The sequence below is a fragment of the Leucoraja erinacea genome, chromosome 6 (genome assembly GCF_028641065.1).
Source record: "Leucoraja erinacea ecotype New England chromosome 6, Leri_hhj_1, whole genome shotgun sequence".
Lineage (NCBI taxonomy): Eukaryota > Metazoa > Chordata > Chondrichthyes > Rajiformes > Rajidae > Leucoraja > Leucoraja erinaceus.
Genome location: NC_073382.1, coordinates 13598054 through 13617447, shown reverse-complemented (window position 1 = coordinate 13617447; position 19394 = coordinate 13598054). Strand labels below are relative to the sequence as shown.

At 47.0% G+C, this 19394-nt stretch overlaps 1 protein-coding gene across 2 annotated transcripts in view; it reads right to left on the bottom strand.

Moving 5' to 3' along the window:
• The window catches only part of fgf14 (fibroblast growth factor 14), a 454006-nt gene that overhangs the window by 148470 nt on the left and 286142 nt on the right, over nucleotides 1–19394 (bottom strand). Inside the window, exon 1 of one of the 2 annotated variants that reach the window (XM_055636648.1) lies at nucleotides 13407–14125. The exons of the other annotated variant lie outside the window; for it this stretch is intronic. Within the exon in view, the coding sequence (XP_055492623.1) occupies nucleotides 13407–13599 (193 nt within the window). The 5' untranslated portion in view covers nucleotides 13600–14125. Of the gene's footprint in view, nucleotides 1–13406; nucleotides 14126–19394 lie in introns of those variants that run through there. 2 annotated transcript variants of the gene reach the window in all.

The window sequence follows — 19394 nt, the reverse complement described above, 5'->3', positions numbered from 1 at the left end:
TGATTAGCTACAATCTCGCATATTTACATGCAAATGTTAATTAATATGCACTGTCCCTATAAACAAAACATTATTATTATTATTATTAAGGACCATTGACAGACTGGGAAAATGACAAAGTAGAAACAAGGAACTGCAGATACCAGTTTACACGAAAGGACACAAAGTGCGAGAGTAACTCAGCGGGTCAGGTACCATCTCTGGAGAACATGGATGGGTGACGTTTCCACCCGAAAAATCACCTGCCCTTGTTCTCCAAAGATGCCACCCGATCCGTTGAGTTAATCCAGCGCTTTGTGTCCTTTTGCGAAACTATAATAGCTGGTAAAACAAAATTGATTGGGCATCAGCTGAATGGGGAAAGTGATTTAAAAGGTTTTGGACGGTGAATTCAGCGGTACACCGTTGATTAAGATTGGAGTTTTCACTCTCTGTGGAATTGCCCTTTGGCAAAGTGAAAGTAAACCAATTGTGAGAAACATTCAGAGGATTGGTCAGTCTTCACTCGCGATTACTATGCAGGGAAATTGGAAGTAGTAAGAAAAAGCCTGCAATTTAATCCTCCCCCACAATCTTGCACCCAAGTCAGTTCAGCACACGAACACCATCTAGAGCTGCTCTGCTAACATAAGGGCACATGAATTTGCTTAGCAACGTAAATTAAATGCTAATAGAGTAGACTCAGCACACTGACTTACTCAGCTGGAGGGGGCAGAGAGAGACAGAGAGAGGTTTAGGGAGGGATTTGCCAAGCTTAAGACATTGACCGAAAGTGAGGAGGATTAGTTGCAGTTAGGATAAAGAGGCTTCAGCGATTTATAAGGATAGAAAGTGAGAAAAAAAACATATAAATTAAGCGCAGGAGGAGGCTATCAACCCTTCGACCCTGCTCAGCCATTCAATATGATCGTGGCTGACCCCTTCATCCCAACTCTGCATTTGCACTCTTCCCCCATAGCCTTTACTGTATCTTGCACCTAGAAATCTATCTATCCTCTTCTGAAATATTTTCAGCAACGGTCCCCACAACCCTCTGTGTCAGAGATTTTCACAGATTCCCCAAATACTGAATGAAAAACAAAATCACCATCTCCGTCTTCGATGTCTTATCCCATACCCCGAGTCTGTGAACTCTGGTTCTCGACTGGATCAAGGGTGTTGCTGGGGCTGTGAAGTTCAGCTTTGGGGAGATTTGTCAGGCCTGTCTTTCACTCCTTAGATCTAAGGTGTCTCTGGATAGGTTTCATTGAGGAGTTATAGTTAAGGGGAACTAACCAAGGTGGGTAGCAGAGAGATCTGAGACTGCCTATATTGGTTTAAGATAGTCGACTGGAGGATTATAGAGAACTGGAGAATTATAGAGGATTACTTATCCACCCACACATTGTTGGGGGTCTTGAACTGACCGTCTGAAAGAGCGGGGGGGTGGGGGGACAGAAAGTCTCCCCACATTTGACTGGAACCAGGGTCAGTGTTTGAAGTGTTTAAGAAGGAACTGCAGATGCTGGAAAATCGAAGGTGCTCAAAAAAGCTGGAGAAACTCAGCGGGTGCAGCAGCATCTATGGAGCGAAGGAAAAAGGCAACGTTTCGGCCCGAAACGTTGCCTTTTTCCTTCGCTCCATAGATGCTGCTGCACCCGCTGAGTTTCTCCAGCTTTTTTGTGTACCTTCAGTATTTGAAGTGATGGGTGTCACCGTGGTGTAGCGGTAGAGTTTATGCCTTACAGTGCAAGAGACCCGGGTTCAATCCTGACTATGGGTGCTGTCTGTAAGGAGTTTATACGTTCTCCCCTTGATCTGCATGCGATTTCCCCGGGAGCTCCAAAGACGTATAGGTTTTGTAGGTTAATTGGCTTGGTAAAATTGTAAATTGTCCCTAGTGTGTGGGGATCGCTGGTCGGCGCAGACTCGGTTGGCCGAAAGGCTTGTTTTCGCACTGTATCTCTACACTAAACTCTAAACTAGACTGCAGCTGCAAAGTGGGATTGGTTTAAGAGTTCCTCCCAGGCTGACCTAAACACAATACGGCAAATAGTCTTTATGCTTTCCTCGATTATTCTTCCATCAGACACAATCTCATTGCACAATAGCTCAATGGCTTCCTCTTTGCTACTTGGAATGAGAGTACGGGCCAAATGGAAGTTGCACCTGGACCAATGCAAATGTGAAGTGTGGGAGAGGGTTTTGTGTGGAGCAGGGACCTCAGCTCAGAGCAGAGGGGCTGAATGGCCTGCTTCTGTGCTGCACATTCTGTGTTTCTTTTGCTGAATTGCACACAGTCATAATTCTTATGCTGATAATTGCAATTTTGTTGCCGATTATTATAATCTTCTGTTAAATGGCAGTATTTATGTAAATGATATATGCTATTTATGCATTAATTTATTCCATTTGTAGATAAGGAATGCAGGGTGATGCGAGCACCACAATGATTTGTTAGGTTTGTCAGCTTGATTTATTTTCAAGGTTTCAAATAAGTCTTGTCAGTCATTCCGCACACCTGCACCGAGATTTACATACCGAAAAAGACACAAAATGCTGGGGTAACTCGGCGGGTCTGTCAGCATCTCTGGAGAACATGGATAGGCGATGTTTCCGATCAGAAACCTTCTTCAGACTAATTGCAGGGGAGCAGGACAGAGGAGGGCAGGACAGAACGTGGCTGGTATTAGGTGAACACAGGTGATGGGGTTTTTTGATGGCCAGATTGTTGGACAAAGGCCAGGTATGAAAAGACAGGTGCAAGCCTGAAAAGGATAAAGAGTTGCGAATTCCATGTTCTCCAGAGATGCTGACTGACCCCCGAGTTACTCCAGCATTCTGTGTCTTTCTTTGGTATAAACCACCATCTGCAGTTCCTTGTTGTTATATTTACATACAGAGCGATGGGCTCAGTGCTGGTATCCATAAAGCAGTGGGCAGGGGAGGCACCAACAAGAGGGAAGGAGTGATTTGCAAGTTTCCTAAACTCTTTATTGCCATGAGGGAAAATTAAGGAGGCTGGGAATTTTATATCAGGAACGATTTAAAGATTGTTAAGGGTCGATGTAGAAAAGTTGGTTCCTGGTATTTGCAGGAGACCAAAATTAGGGACCGGAAGTTAATTACGAAGACTATTTCGGACTGAGGAGAGGAAAGAATTTCTTCATGCAGAGGCTGGGAACTTTACGAACTTCCCTACCTTGGGAAGCCATGGAGATTCCATCATTGAGATAATGCTAAACAGGGAATGGCAGATGTTGAGATATTGGCAATCAAGGGACAATGCTGTAAAACTGTGATCTTGTTAGAGGGGGCTTGAGAGGTTGAACGATTGCTCCTTTTTCTGATGCTTTAAACATTGCGAGCCTTCAGCAACCAAAATCGTGGCTCTATATATTTTTTAAAGGATGTATATTGAAAGAGCATTTCCAAACCCATTCAAGATGTCTGAAAGTACTTTGTACTATAGCCAGTCATAATGTGGAAAACATTGCAACCAATTAGTGCATAGCAAGCTCCCATGAACATTGATGTGATACTGAGATATTGATTGCTTGCTAAATGTTGACATCAAAATACGACTGCCTCAGTCGAATGCTTTAGGATATCTTGCACAAGAAGATAGACACAAGGTGCTGGTGTAACTCAATGGGCCAAGCAGCATCTCTGGAGACAAGAAATAGGTGATGTTTCGAGTCAGAGGCCTTCTTTAGACTGAAAGTATAAAGTGGGGTGGGGGTGGGGGGTGCGGGGAACTGGAGGTTGGAAGAGGCCATAACAAAGTAGGGCTGGCAACAAATAACCGGCACCAACCCGAGGCAGCTAACCCTCTGTACCACCTTGCAGTGTTAGCGTAGAATCTCCATGCTCAGCTCTCCCTAGAATGGCTTAAGATGGCAAATCTAACTAATTTGTTTGGCATTAATAGCAGCTAAAATGACAGAAACTGACCTGCGACATGTTGCTTGAGAGGACAGTCGAAACAGATCCTCCTAGCTTATAAACAGGAATAGGGAAAGTATTTGAAATGGGAAGATTTTCATGCTTACAGAGTGAGAGAGAATGGGGTCATTGGTCTAATTGCTCTTTCAGGGATCAGCTCTGAGGCAATGGCCAGTATCACTATGTGTTAAAGAAAGTGAACAGTCAGGTACAGTCAGGAAGATTGTTCCCGATGTTGGGGAAGTCTAGGTCAGGGGGTCACAGCTTAAGGATAAGGGGGAAATCCTTTAAAACCGAGATGAGAAGAACTTTTTTCACACAGAGAGTGGTGAATCTCTGGAACTCTCTGCCACAGAGGGTAGTTGAGGCCAGTTCATTGGCTATATTTAAGAGGGAGTTAGATGTGGCCCTTGTGGCTAAGGGGATCAGGGGGTATGGAGAGAAGGCAGGTACGGGATACTGAGTTGGATGATCAGCCATGATCATATTGAATGGCGGTGCAGGCTCGAAGGGCCGAATGGCCTACTCCTGCACACTAATTTCTATGTTTCTATGTTTCTATCAGTGAGCTGATAGTTCACTCCATTCATCGTTACCGATGGGCGGAGCAAATACACCTTCAATAGTCATCTTTTCCGGAGATGGAAAAGGCATCATTTTCCAGTAAGCCTCCCGGGTATCCCTTCTCCATCGTGAGGTCCTCAGTCTTTGTATGCATGAGAGGACATGATGGAGCTTTAATTGCTGATGATGTCGAACAATGGCTGGTGGCAGCAGGGAGCAAAAGTCACAGGTAGAGACTGCTTATAATGTTCAGATATGCGCTAGTAGCTGGTGAGGTTCCCTGACAATGAGACACAGGAAGTATTTCATCTGAGCAGTAAGCCAAATTTCTTAAAGGATTTGTCATAGTAACAAGGTATTTGTAGTAGGAAGGAACTGCAGATGCAAGTTTAAACCGAAGATAGGCACAAAATGCTGGAATGACTTAGACACAGGCTAAGTCTTTCTGGAGAGAAGGAATGGGTGATGTTTCGGGTCAGTCTGAAGAAGGGCCACGACTTGAAACATCACCCAGAAACTTCTCTCCAGAGATGCTGCCTGTCCTGCTGAGTTACTCCAACATTTTGTGTCTATATAAGAATGTAATGTAGCTGAGTGGTTCAGCTACACTAGTCTTTTTATCCGATGTTTATTACATCTCTTCTACTTCAATCCCTCTGTTTTATTTGTGTAAAATCCGATTTTGTGGGTGAGAGTACAGAGCCCTACAATGTTTATTTCACACATTTTATTAAATAGGTGACATTACATGACTTGACAGTTGAAGATAGTGCCAAAATGACACTGACTGCATGCTACAAGACTCTAGTCTTCCCTGCAAAATAATGTCTTCGGATATGAGGGGGCTAGTGTTGGAATCAAGAACTAACCGACAGTTTTAGTGCAATGGCAACATGCATTATATAATCTGCTATGTTGAATTGTGATAAGACTGACACACAATAGGTTAATAGAAAGGAATACCCAGAATTAAAGAAAATCTGATACTCTCCCAGAAAAGGTCATCAACGCAGGTGTTTTTTATGTGAATAGGACAGCAGTAATTTACCGAATAAGCTGCATTGCATTAACTAAAGCTTGATGATATGGTGGAGGTGGTGAAAATGCCTTAGTTAATGCAAAGCTCAGGCTATTCAGTAGCATTCAAGGGAAGCAAACAAAACAAAACAGAGAGATTTGAAGAGTGGGTATTTTCCTGGGTCACATTCCATTCTGGTTCTAGTATTGCAGAGAGCGGGTAGTATTTGAAATCTAGTGGCATGCTAAGACGGTTTCACCGATTGTAAGAGTGAAGTCAATTTATGATCCCTGCGACTGAATTGCAAACATTACATTAACATTTCACTGCTCTCTGTTATTCGGTTATGGGTCTGTGTCTGACACTGGAAATAGAAAAATGCACGCAACTTAATTTAATTTTATTGAACACATAACCGCTTTCCTGCCACTGAGTGATATTTTTTAAGAAGCGAGTGGAATATTTTAACGCCGTTGGAAGGAATCGTTTTGTATCTGGCTGCCTTGTAGAAGAATAATCAGCCAAACAACTGGCACCTTGCCAAAAGAAGGGGGCATTAGGAAAGGTCACTGAAAGATGGGTTAAAAAGGAGAGGTGATGAGAGCTTGGGATAACAGTCTGGTGGATGGTCAGTAGGCAACGATGGAGCAATTGAGATTGGAGATGTGAATCGGGTGGGAGAAGTGTGGCGTTCTGGGAGGACTGAAGAGCAGGACTGAAAGGAAAGGAAAAAATAGAGGCCTTTTGGGTGGGGGTGGGGGGGGTTATGTGACTACTAAGATCAAAGATGGAAGAGTCCCTAATGCTAATTTCCAGAGGGTTTCTCCTGCTAGTAGTCCAGGACAAGGGGTCACAGCTTAAGGATAGAGGGGAAATCCTTTGGGACCGAGATGAGAAAAACTTTTTTCACACAGAGAGTGGTGAATCTCTGGAACTCTCTGCCACAGAAGGTAGTTGAGGCCAGTTCATTGACTATATTTAAGAGGGAGTTAGGTGTGGCCCTTGTGGCTAAAGGGATCAGGGGGTATGGAGAGAAGGCAGGTACAGGATACTGAGTTGGATGATCAGCCATGATCATATTGAATGGCGGTGCAGGCTCGAAGGGCCGAATGGCCTTCTCCTGCTCCTATTTCCTATGTTTCTATGTTTAGTAGATTGGCTGACTGTCAGAAGGCCAGTGAAAGAGTGGGAATAATGGGAGCCATTTCTGGTTGGCTACCAACGTCTAGTAGTGTTCTGCAGGGGTCAATGTCGGATCCGCTACATTTCATGTTATAAGATAATGATCTGGATGATGGAATTGATAGCTTTGTGGTCAGGTTTGCGGACAATACAAGGATAAGTGGATGGGCAGGTAGTGATGAGGAAGCAGGGAGTCTGCAGCAGGGATGTTGGGAGAATGGGAAAAGAAGGAGAAAATGGAATACTGCGTGTCAAACATTTGATATCATGCATATCTGCGTATCATGCATTTTGGGTACAGGAAATAAAGGCAAAGACTATTTTGTAAATGGGGAGAGGGTTCAGAAATTGGAATTGCAAAGAGACTTGGGAGCGATGGTGCAGGATTCCCACAAGGTTAATTTCCAGGTCGAGTCAGTAGTAAGTAAAGCAAATGTTAGCATTCATTTCGAGAGGACTAGAATATAAGAAGCAAGGATGTTGTACTCAGCTTTTATAAGAGGCTGGTCAGGCCACATTTGGAATATTGTGACCCCCATATCAGGGAAGAATTTGCTGGCATTGGAGAGGGTCCAGAAGAGGTTTACAAGAATGATCTCAGGATGATTGGGTTGATGTATGAGTAGTGTTTGATGGCCCTAAGTCTGTACTCACTGGAGTTTAAAAGGATGAGAAGGAGATCTCATTGAAACCTAGTGAAGAATGATCGGCCTAGATAAAGTGGATATGGAGAGGTTGTTTCCACTATTTGGAGAGTCTAGGACCAGAGGGCACAACCTCAGAATAAAAGGATGCTTTAGAATGGTGATGAGGAGGAATTTCTTTAGTCAGAGGGTGGTGAATCTGTGGAATTCAATTCGCAGACAGTTGTGGAGGCCAAGTCTTTGTGTATTTATAAAGCAGAGTTCTTGATAAATGAGGGTGTCAAAGGGTAGAGGGAAAAGCAGAAGATTGGGGTTAGGAGGGTAAATAGATCAGCTATGATTGGATGGCAGAGTAGACTCAATGGGCCGAATGGCCTGATTCTGCTCCTATGTGTTATGGTGTTATTTCAACTGCGCTAATGTCAGAACTAGTACATAAGATTACTCAGTCTTACATCCCTACGATGTTCCCAGCAAAATCCAGAAATTCAGGTCACTGGAATTCACTTGCATGTCTTGAATATGACACGGCAAAGGGCACTATTTTCTGGAGAAGGTAAAATTGTTTCAATATTTCCTAGAGTAAAACTCAACTAATTTATCAATGACATTTCAATTGTGAGATGTGATACATAGTCATTACTTATCATTGATTTTAGTTGTTGTGTGGCTATGACAGTTGTGCTACTGGAATAGAAGTTCAGTGCCTGCAGTAATCACTGTCCGATGGGGAGGAGTGGAGATATTGGAAAGACTGACTGTGTGTGTAAGGATTCAACATGACAATACCTGGTTCAGTATCATACCTCAAAACTTTGGGCTTGGTCAGTCTTTCCAACCTGACAATGCCATTAGAATTCATCAGTAAATAACAACACATCAATAGCAGCAGATAGGCACCAAATTGTCAGGAATGAGTCACGGGATGAAGGAAGGGATGTGATATGCCATGATATACCCAACAGTGATATATTAGAGAGGAGCAGCACAGCATGCCCGCAATAATGCAGAAATATGGACAGCTAGCAACGTTGCAGATAGTAATAAGATCAACTGCTTCCGAAGCCATTGCCGATCATCATGGGAGACCTCAAGATGATTGTCCTCTCCATTTTTGGTTCAGCGCAGCTCAGCTGGATATTGGCAACACTCTGAGAATGAATTGCTGCCGCCAGCTTGCTACCGACCGTTTCAAAATAACTTCCATTCCCTGAAGCTCTCACTATTAGATGCTAACAGAAAAATATATCTTTGTTTTGTTTCTACATTTGAACCACCCAGGCACATTCCAAGCCTCCAGCGAAATACCTTTGAAGTGTGACCACTGCTGTCTGAACCATAGGATTGAATTGAACTGAATACTTTATTGGCACATGTGACAAGTCACAGTGAAATTCTTTGCTTGCATGCCCAAGGTGTACAAATAGTCACCACGTAAAGGGCGTCGACAAAGTTAGGACGTACCCTGCACCAGCCCCCCCCCCCCCCCCCCCCCCCCTCACAGCGGTTCCCCGACATAGAAACATAGAAAATAGGTGCAGGAGTAGGCCATTCGGCCCTTCGAGCCTGCACCGCCATTCAATATGATCATGGCTGATCATCCAACTACAGTATCCCATCCCTGTCTTTTCTCCATACCCCCTGATACCTTTCGCCACAAGGCATCTAACTCCCTCTTAAATATAGCCAATGAACTGGCCTCAACTACCTTATGTGGCAGAGAATTCCAGAGATTCACCACTCTCTGTGTGAAAAATGTTTTTCTCATCTCGGTCCTAAAAGATTTCCCCCTTATCCTTAAACTGTGACCCCCTGTTCTGGACTTCCCCAACATCGGGAACAATCTTCCTGCATCTAGCCTGTCCAACCCCTTAAGAATTTTGTAAGTTTCTATAAGACCCCCCTTCTAAATTCTAGCGAGTACAAGCCGAGTCTATCCAGTCCTTCTTCATATGAAAGTCCTGACATCCCAGGAATCAGTCTGGTGAACCTTCTCTGTGTACTCCCTCTACGGCAACAATATCTTTCCTCAGATTAGGACGCCGTACCCTCCTTGTTCTCCCCTCCATCCCAGCCGTCCGGTCCCCCCTCCCCCTCCTCCTCCTCCACGCAGGATCCTCCTTTGCCCGTCCGCCCGTCCGTATAGCAACCAATCTGTACACAATGTGATGTTAACACTGAGGAAATTGTAATGGAAGGCTGAAACGAAACGGCACACAGCAGAACCACCGACTCCGGGCACTTTCCTTTGTCAATTGTTACTATGCAAAATACATTCAATTAGCTGGACAGGTTTAAACTCGAGGTGCAACAGGAGTGAAGACGACGGCTCGCTTGGAAAAACAAGAAACCCCGTGGAATAGAATTAATTACTCGTTCTATATATATAATTTGTGCGGAATTTAAAACATGTATTTAATGATGTTGCATTGTAGCGGGTCTTGGCTCCCGTCCCAGTGATCAGTTTGCAAGGGCCGTTCCCCACTCACGTTGCATGCATGCTACAATATAAATCACCCCCCAGCACATCTGCAAATCACCAGGCCACTCGCTCAAGCAAGATGGCAAAAACAAAAAAAAAAAACTGATTTGATTTTCAAGATCACTGAACAAAACTGCCTTGAAGTCAAATCTTTGCTGCGGCCTCTACTGTTGCATCAAACAAAAAAAAAATACGGGCTAATCTATTCTGAGGAAACTTCGTGGGTTTTTTTTTTCTCTTTCTCTCTTTGCCATTGTGCGAGGGAGAATTCTGGGCATTCACCAATGTCTGAAAAAAAAAAGGCTCCCACTTCTCGTCAACGGGTAGAACTGATACCATTCATTCTTGAGAAAGTGGTTCCACACGCTACCAGTGGCATTCGGACAACAAATATCACAGGCACAAGACCAGTGTCATTGAATAAGGCTGATATTCGCAGGCGTTCATTAACGTGCGGGCTCGTCCTAAAACCCGGGTATGTTTGTTGAGACAGCATATGCCACTATTCTTTCTTTCTCCACCACCCATGCTGTGATCTCTCGGGTCGGCGGTGCACTCTCCACGGACTCTGGGCCGCGCAATTGTGAGAGTGGGGTTAGCTGCCTCGGAATGGGAGCCCATCGGCCAGGCTCGTCCCCATGGGGAACTCTGCGCAGTCTGGGATCAAACGGCCACCCGGCGCCAATATTAACAATTCAGATCCACCGCAGAGTGAGAATTACACTGGGCAAGGCGTAGACGGTGCCAAACCCTGGACAGAAGATAGACACAAAATGCTGGAGTAACTCGGCGGATCAGGCAGCATCTCTGGAGAAAAGGAATAGGTAACGTTTCGGGTCGAGACCCTTCGGTTTAGTCAAATGCCCAGTAATTGTGTTGCGCCTGAAATAGAGAGGGTGGAGGTGGTTTCGGGTCCAGACCCTTCTTCAGACCCTACTTCAGTCTGATACGTCGCCTCTTCCTTTCCTCCAGAGATGCCGCCTGGCTCGCTGAGTTACTCCGGCCTCTTATATCTGTCGGTGGTTTAAACCAGCATCTGAAGTTCCGTCCTGCACATGTTGCCAGATATAGTGGTTGAGACAGGTACAATAACTACTTTTGAAAGGAAAGAACTGCAGATGCTGGTTTAAATCGAAGGTAGACACACAACGTTGGAGTAACTCAGCGAGCCAGGCAGCATCTCTGGAGAGAAGGAATGGGTGACATTTCAGACTGAAGAAGGGACTCGACCAGAAACGTCACCCGTTCCTTCTCTCCCGAGATGCTGCCTGAACGCTAAATTACTCCAGCATTTTGTGTCTACCTTCAACTACTTTTGAAAAAAACCATTTGGACGGGTACACGGATGTGAGAGGTTTAGAGGCATATACGTCAAACACTAACAAATGCGTCTAGTTTAGATGAAGCATCTTGGTCGGAATGGACGAGTTGGGCCGACGGGCCTGTTGCATGACTATGAAAAAGTCAGCGGGCGCTGAATGTAAACAAGTCTCACCTCTGGCTAACCTTAACGCCACGCTCCCTTCCGTCAAACACTAATTCAATTTCTAAAACGGCATCTGTTTAATTTCACTGAACTCCTTCCTGTAAGATACGCCCAAATAGTTTTTTTTCGCAAATTTAATCGTTGCTCTAACGAAAATGAACAACGCCTAGATAGATATATGCTCCAGCGTTGGGTGGTAATGGACAAGTGTTGTATGTCATTGTGCGCTGATGTATTACCGCCGGTTGAGTTGTGCTTCACTGCACGTCGCTGATGCCCCCTAGTCTGTGTCCAGCTTCGCCCGCGGGCGGGTATACAATAACATGGCTCGGGCTATTTCTCCAATCCGGAGTTAATTTACTGCAATAAAGCCCGATTGGAGACCCGGAGCCCATGGGAATCTTTCAAACCAACTTTGAGAGCTTTCAAGTGAAACATTTAGACAGGTACATGTGCACAGGTCAGTTTTAGAGAGATATGGGCCAAACGCAAGCAGGTGTGACGAGTGTAGATGGAACATGTTTAAGAAGGAACTGCAGATGATGGAAAATCGAAGGTAGACAAAAATGCTGGAGAAACGAGAGCAGCGGGTGAGGCAGCATCTATGGAGCGAAGGAAATAGGCGACGTTTCAGGTCGAGACCCTTCTTCAGACTGTAGATGCCACAAGTTGGGCGGTGTGGGCAAGTTGGGCCGAAGGGCCTGCTTTCACGCTATGTGGCTTTATGACTAAGTGGAAGGCAAGAGGGACCGACAGCGGGAAGAGCTCGACACGCTCCCTGTAAATAGTGGAGCTCCGCCGGGAGCCGTCCCCACTGGGACCCCCTCCCTGTAAGCAGTGGAGTCCCGTTGGGACCCCTACCCACTCGGACCCCTCCCTGTACACTGCACACCTAATGTATTAAGCTAAACCACGCACACTCACGTTTCTTACCGGTGGGGGTAAACTAGAACATGACCTTCCCACCTCCTCCCCCTCAAACGTCTGCTCCCCTGGTACCTCGGTTTACGGAGGGAATGTATTTGAACTGTAGAGGTCGGGGTGGTGATTACTGCGGGCGTGAGGGGATGTGACTGACAGGGGCGCTTTGCTCTGAGCTCCCGCTCTCTCCCTCTGTCACGTCCCGTTCCTTCGGCCACAGAGAGAGAGAGAGGGGATAGAGGGGCAGAGAGGATGCAAGCGGGCGCTGCCTTGTGACCTGACGCGCCTCTCCCTATGCCCCACTTGTGAGGAGAGTGCGGTCACCGGCAGCCTTCACTGCGATATGTCAGTGCGATCCAGCCAGCACAGGTATCCGACGAGACGGAGACTCTGCAAGAACACACCACTGCGTGCAACAGAATGCACAACTTGTCAGCGCTCTCCGCTGATTTATCGAGAGCTCAATCGTGGACAGAATACATGCGATTTCTGAAACAAAATGTATACCTTTAGTGCAGGCACGGCGAGGTATTTAGACAGACAGACAGCGTTGTAACGCTGCAATTCCCAGTCTGCCGCCAAGGTTTAATGTGTCGGGATGTGCACGGATTTCCCGTGGGATCACAACTCCGGCAAATTGGGTTTTACATGGGAGGGGAGGGGGGGTTATTGGCTGCATTTGCGGACAAGTTGGAGAGTTGGGTGAGCGGTTAGCTCCGGGTCTGGAGGTGACCCACCCGTGTACGGGTTTCCTCGCCCGCTGTCGGTCGGGTGCCGCACACGGAATCTCCCCCCACCTGATGATTCGCTACTCTCTCTATTCGCGGTCACTTGGGGGGGGGGGGGGGGGGGGGGATCGGGGAATGGGAGAGCGCTGCTGCCCCCTTGTCCGCTCCCACCCACACGGTGCCCGGCACCCAACACAGGACCCGCCGCCCCCGGGGCCGCTAGATTATACACCCATCAGAACCGCTCCACTAATTAAACGAGGCAGGATATCGCCCCAAAAACAATTACGTTTATCCACACTGTATACACAACGGCAGATCAATTCTGAGATTTAACACCGTGATGGTCTCTCTGAAGAGGCGTGTGTGTGTGTGTGTGTGTGTGTGTGTGTGTGTGTGTGTGTGTGTTGTGTGTGTTTTTTTCCCTCTCTCACTCCACAATTAAATCACCACAGACCTGGTCTCCGCAGCCTTCTCTTCTTCATCCCAAAGATCCTGACTTTGGAAAAGATATCCACCAGGTTGCCATTGCTCACGTTTTTCTTTTTGTGGGGGCTTTTGATGCGCTTTGTGACAACCTGTCTGTCTAGGTGATGCTCCCGAGCCAGGCGCTTCTGCCGGATCAGGGAGCTGGCAATCGCCGCTGCCATGGCCGATGGTAGCGGTGGAAAGAGCCGTCACTCGGTGCCCGGCCGCCCGTCAGCGTCTCAGCTCCGGCATGGAGACGGACCGTCGGCGCGCTCTCTCCGTCTGCTCGGAATCGCGGGCAGGCAGGTAGCGCCTTGTCAACACGGAGCCTGCGAGATTCTGTCCGCTCCTCAACTTCTCCATCCCAGAGCCCCGGGGTGGCGAGCGGGCAGGAATCCGCACACCGTTCCCCTCTCTGTGCGATGCGGGTTTCCTGACACACGTCGAGCCCGCTCAACTTCCTTAACTCTCTCCAACAACGCACCTGGTCGCCTTTCTCTCCCCTCTCCTCTCCTCGCCTCCCCTCCACTCCCCCCACTGAGCTGCCGTCGATCACCAAGACTCAGCCAAGGGGAACCGGCTTGCCTTCACCCGGGATGTACACGGGGTTGCTCCCGCGACCGGAGCCCGAACATCTCCCCCCCGCTACCGGAGTGTGAACATGGTCCCCGCTCCGCCTCGCCGACCGCTCGCCCTGACGGCTGCGCGCACACAGACAAAGTTTAAGCGTCTGGCTTGGCTCTGGGGGTGGGGGGAGTTTCCGATTCAGAAACACACCGAGTCACTGCTCGCTGATACCCAGTGACTGAAAACCATTGATTCACACACAGCCCGGAAACGAACGGCCGATAAATCTGCTAATCACTGAACGATAATCAGAGACTCAGACTAATAAACACAGACTCGTAACCACGGATTGATAACAATTGAGGCATTAAAAAAAATCTTTTGGATAGGCACATGGATATGGATTATGTGCAGGCAGATAAGAGTTGGTCTTGACATGATGTTCGGCACAGACGTTGTGGGCCGAAGGGCCTGTTCCTGTGCTGTACTGTTCTACATTTCAACTGACCACAGACTGATAAATACAGATTAATAATCACATGGTAAACTGTGTGTTACTGATAGCCCAATGTATAAGAAAGAACTGTAAATCCAAGGTAGACACACAATGCTGGAGTAACTCAGCGGGACAGGCAGCATCTCTGGAGAGAAGGAATGGGAAAACAGAAGGAATAGGGAAACAGAAACCGATAACCCAATAACTGGTATAAAGAAATAGATCGGGTAGAGGCACAGAGTCTCTTGCCCAGAGCAGAGGAATCGGGAACCAGGGAGCATAGGCGTAACCACATAACATATAACCATATAACAATCACAGCACGGAAACAGGCCATCTCGGCCCTTTTAGTCCGTGCCGAACACTTACTCTCACTTAGTCCCATCTACCTGCACTCAGGCCATAATGCCCCTGTCCCACTTCGGAAACCTGAACGGAAACCTCTGGAGACTTTGCGCCCCGCCCAAGGTTTCCGTGCGGTTCCAGGAGGTTCCCGGAGGTTTTTGTCAGTCTCCCCACCTGCTTCCACTACCTGCAACCTCCGGCAACCACCTGCAGCCTCCGGGAACCGCACGGAAACCTTGGGTGGGGCGCAAAGTCTCCAGAGGTTTCCGTTCAGGTTTCCTAAGTGGGACAGGGGCATAAAAACCCTCCATTCCTTTCCCGTCCATATAACTATCCAATTTGTTTTTAAATGATAAATTCGAACCTGCCCCCACCACTTCCACTGGAAGCTCATTCCACACAGCTACCACTCTCTGAGTAACGAAGTTCCCCCTCATGTTACCCCTAAACTTCTGTCCCTTAAGATGAGGAGGGAAGATTTTAGAGGAAACTGTGGAGTAAATTTTTCATACAAAGGGCTGAGGTTGTTTGGAACGAACTGCCGGAGGAAATAGTTGAGGCAGGGACTATCGCGACGTTTAAGAAGCAATTAGACGGCGACCTGGATAGGACCTGCTTAGAGGGATAAGGACCAAACGCAGGCATGTGGGACTAGTGTTGGTCAGTGTCGGCAAGTTGGGCCGAAGGGTCTGTTTTCACACTAATGAACTGATAACAATGACCGTCAAGTTGGTTCCAACCATATATAAGCGGAAAGAAATACTTTGTTAGCCTTGGGGACTTTGTGTCACAGTTGCATGATATACCCCCTGGTGTTGCACAACGTAGCTGCCTTGGTCCATACTCTTTTCCTTGTATAGTGCCCTCTAATGTTTGGAACAAAGACCCATCGTTTATTTATTTGCCTCTCTACTCCACAATTTGAGATTTGTAATAGGAAAAAAAATCACACGTGGTTAAAGTGCACATTGTCAGTTTTATTAAAAGGTATTTTCATGCATTTTGGTTTCACCATGTGGGAATTACAGCTGTGTTAATACATAGCCCCCCCATTTCAGGGCACCATGATGTTTGGGACACATGGCTTTATAAGTGTTTGTAATTGCTCAGGTGTGTTTAAATGGCTCCTTAATACAGGTAAAAGAGAGTTCTTAGCACCTGGTCTTTCCTCCAGTCTTTCCACCAAAGACACTGCCTGACCCACTCGAGTCACTCACAACACTTTGTGTCCTTTAGTATATTAACCAGCATCTGCAGTCCCCCCCGTTCCTACATTGGGACAGATAGCCATTCTACTGATAAATAACCTTGGTGATATCGCAGACTGATACCACAGGATGTTAACCGCCTTCTGATAACCACTGACTGATAAACGCAGAGCGACGATTACTCACTGAGACACGAGGACAGATACCCATCACAATAACACAACTCACTGGAGACAAACCACGAACTGGTCATCACAGAAGCACATCGCAGTCAAATAACTATCGTCAGTAATCTCAGAGTAATAGACCACATGTTGATAACCACTGATTCATAATCGCTGAACTGTAAACACACTCATAATCTAGGAACAATAACCACAGGAGTCTGAAGAAGGGTTTCGGCCCGAAACGTCGCCTATTTCCTTCGCTCCATAGATGCTGCTGCACCCGCTGAGTTTCTCCAGCAATTTTGTGTACCTTCGATCTTCCAGCATCTGCAGTTCCTTCTTGAACACAATAACCACAGGCTGATTTCACCACAGGCTCAGGCTGAAGCCCATGGAACGATGACCACAAACTAATAACCACTGACGATTAACCATCGACTGATAACCACAGGCTGATGTGCGTGGACTGGTAAACACTGTCCAATAACGATAGATGGGCAACCACTGACTGATTGAACGAACATCAGACAGATAACTACTGACTGAAACTTATAGAAACTTCTTATAGAAACTTACACAATTCTTAAAGGGTTGGACAGGCTGGATGCAGGAAGATTGTTCCCGATGTTGGGGAAGTCCAGAACAAGGGGTCATAGTTTAAGGATAAGGGGGAAATCTTTTAGAACCGAGATGAGAAAAACATTTTTCACACAAGAGTGGTGAATCTCTGGAATTCTCTGCCACAGAAGGTAGTTGAGGCCAGTTCATTGGCTATATTTAGGAGGGAGTTAGATGTGGCCCTTGTGGCTAAAGGGATCAGGGGGTAATGGAGAGAAGGCAGGTACAGAATACTGAGTTGGATGATCAGCCATGATCATATTGAATGGCGGTGCAGGCTCGAAGGGCCTACTCCTGCACCTATTTTCGATGTTTCTATGAAATCTATGAACTGATAGATAGGATTTTCATGAAATAGACTTCACTTTAGAGAAACAGCCCCTTCCGTCTGGCACCATACACTAGCACCATCGACAAACCTGTAAACCTGTACGTCTTTGGAGTGTGGGAAAACTGGAGTACCGGGAGAAAGCCCACGAGGTCACGAGGAGAACGTACACACTCCGTCCAGAGGGCAGCCGTAGTCAGGATCGAACCCATGTCTCTTGCGCTGTAAGGCAGCAACTCTACCGCTGCGCCACCGTGCTGCCCCCTAGTTAAGGCAAGGGCTAACACTAACGAGTTAAGTGCATTTAGCAATCATAAACTGGAAAACATAGATTGATAGCCACAGACCTGTAACCATTAAGTCATTAACCACTGATTGACTGGTATACACGGAGTTATTACCACAGACTCGTTAACCGGACACAGATAACCACTGAGCACTCAATCCAGGACATGTTGTGGACCCGGAGGAGGGGTGGGGGCAGTGGGATAATCTCCCGAATGTAGGGAGAAAGGGACACGGGCTGGACCTCCGGGATTTCGACCACGGCTTCCCCGAGACATAGAAAGATAGAAAATAGGTGCAGGAGGAGGCCATTCGGCCCTTCGAGCCAGCACCGCCATTCATTGTGACCATGGCTGACCGTCCCCTATCAATAACCCGTGCCTGCCTTCTCCCCACATCCCTTGACTCCACTAGCCCCATAGAGCTCTATCCCCTAGAGCTGTCTATTAGCCCCTAGAGCTAGTATAGATCCTCAGGACCTGGACCCCAGGTCCCCGCCTGCAACTTACAGCCCCCACCCTCCCACCCCTCGCCGGCTGTTCGCGAGAAATGCACCCGATGGCGATGTTCCGCCTCTAAAGTTTGCGCGGAAACTCGCGGAGGCCACCTGCTGCTACCCGGCGGCGCTGCAGCGCTGGCTGATAGCTCACTCTGACTCCACAAGCCCAGCACTGCAGAAACCGTACAAGCACTAAGTGCGTCCACTTGGTGTGTGGGTCCGACCAAATATAAACATGTAGTTGTAACCTCCACCCGGCAATCCGCGCAGCGCCTGAGCCGAAGCAGAATTACCGGCCTGGAGCTGGGGATATGACAGACTACAACGGTGCGATGGAAAGATAGACACTAAATGCTGGAGTGAGTCAGCGGGCCAGGCACCCACCATCTCTGGAGAAAGGAAGAGGTGACGTTTCGGGTCGAGACCCTTCGGTTTAGTCAAGAGCCCACTAATTGTGTTGCCCCTGATATAGGAAAAGGTGGGGATGGGGACGGGGGTTATTCAGCATTCTGTTCCATGTTACCATGCAAAGAAATCACCTCCATCACCTCACACCTCCTCTATCAGCCAATGTGTCCAAAGCAAGCTCCCACAGTCCGCGTTGCAAAAGGAACGGTCCCAGCACAGAGGGTCAAAATGGTGAGGTGAGGTGAGATTTTTCTGTCCTTTAATGTTGGTCTGATCCTGGAAATATTTACTAAGTTCATAAGTTCTAGGAGAGTATAGAAGAGAATGAGTATAGAAGTTGGGATGTAATGTTAATGAGTATAGAAGTTGGGATGTAATGTTAAAATTGTACAAGCCATTGGTGAGGCCAATTCTGGAGTATGGTGTACAATTTTGAGGATGTCAACAAAATAGAGAGAGTACAGAGGATTTTTTGCTGTTTCCTTTAAGAGAAAGTTGGTTAGGGCTTTATTCTTTGAGCGCAGAAGGTTAAGGGGGGACTTGAAGAGGTTTTTAAATGATTAGACAGAGTTGACGTGGAAAAGCTTTTCCCACTAGAGTAGGGAAGATTCAAACAAGGGACATGACTTGAGAAAAGAAAGTTTAGGGGTAGAGGGGGAACTTCTTTATTCGGCCCAGTCATCATTTAAAAGTAAATTGGATACTGGAGGGTTATGGTCCGCCACTATATGGGACAGGGGAGATTATGTGCGGCACGGACTAGATCTTGATCCTCTTTCCGTCTGTAATTGTTATATGGTTATGGTAATAAGGCGGATCATGTCAACTCCGTCAATGGTGGCTGATGCGGAGTCATGGTGATGGCCTCTAGCAGAGGGGGGTGGTCATTGCCTAACATGTGGGGGTTGTGTGTAGGACTCAGTGTGAAGAAGGGCCTCGGCCCGAAACATTATCTATTCCTTTCTCCAGAGATGCTGCCTGAACCGTTGTGTTACTCCAGCATTTTGTGTCTGTATTCAACGTGGGGATTGTAGTTAGCACTTATCAGCTCAAGCC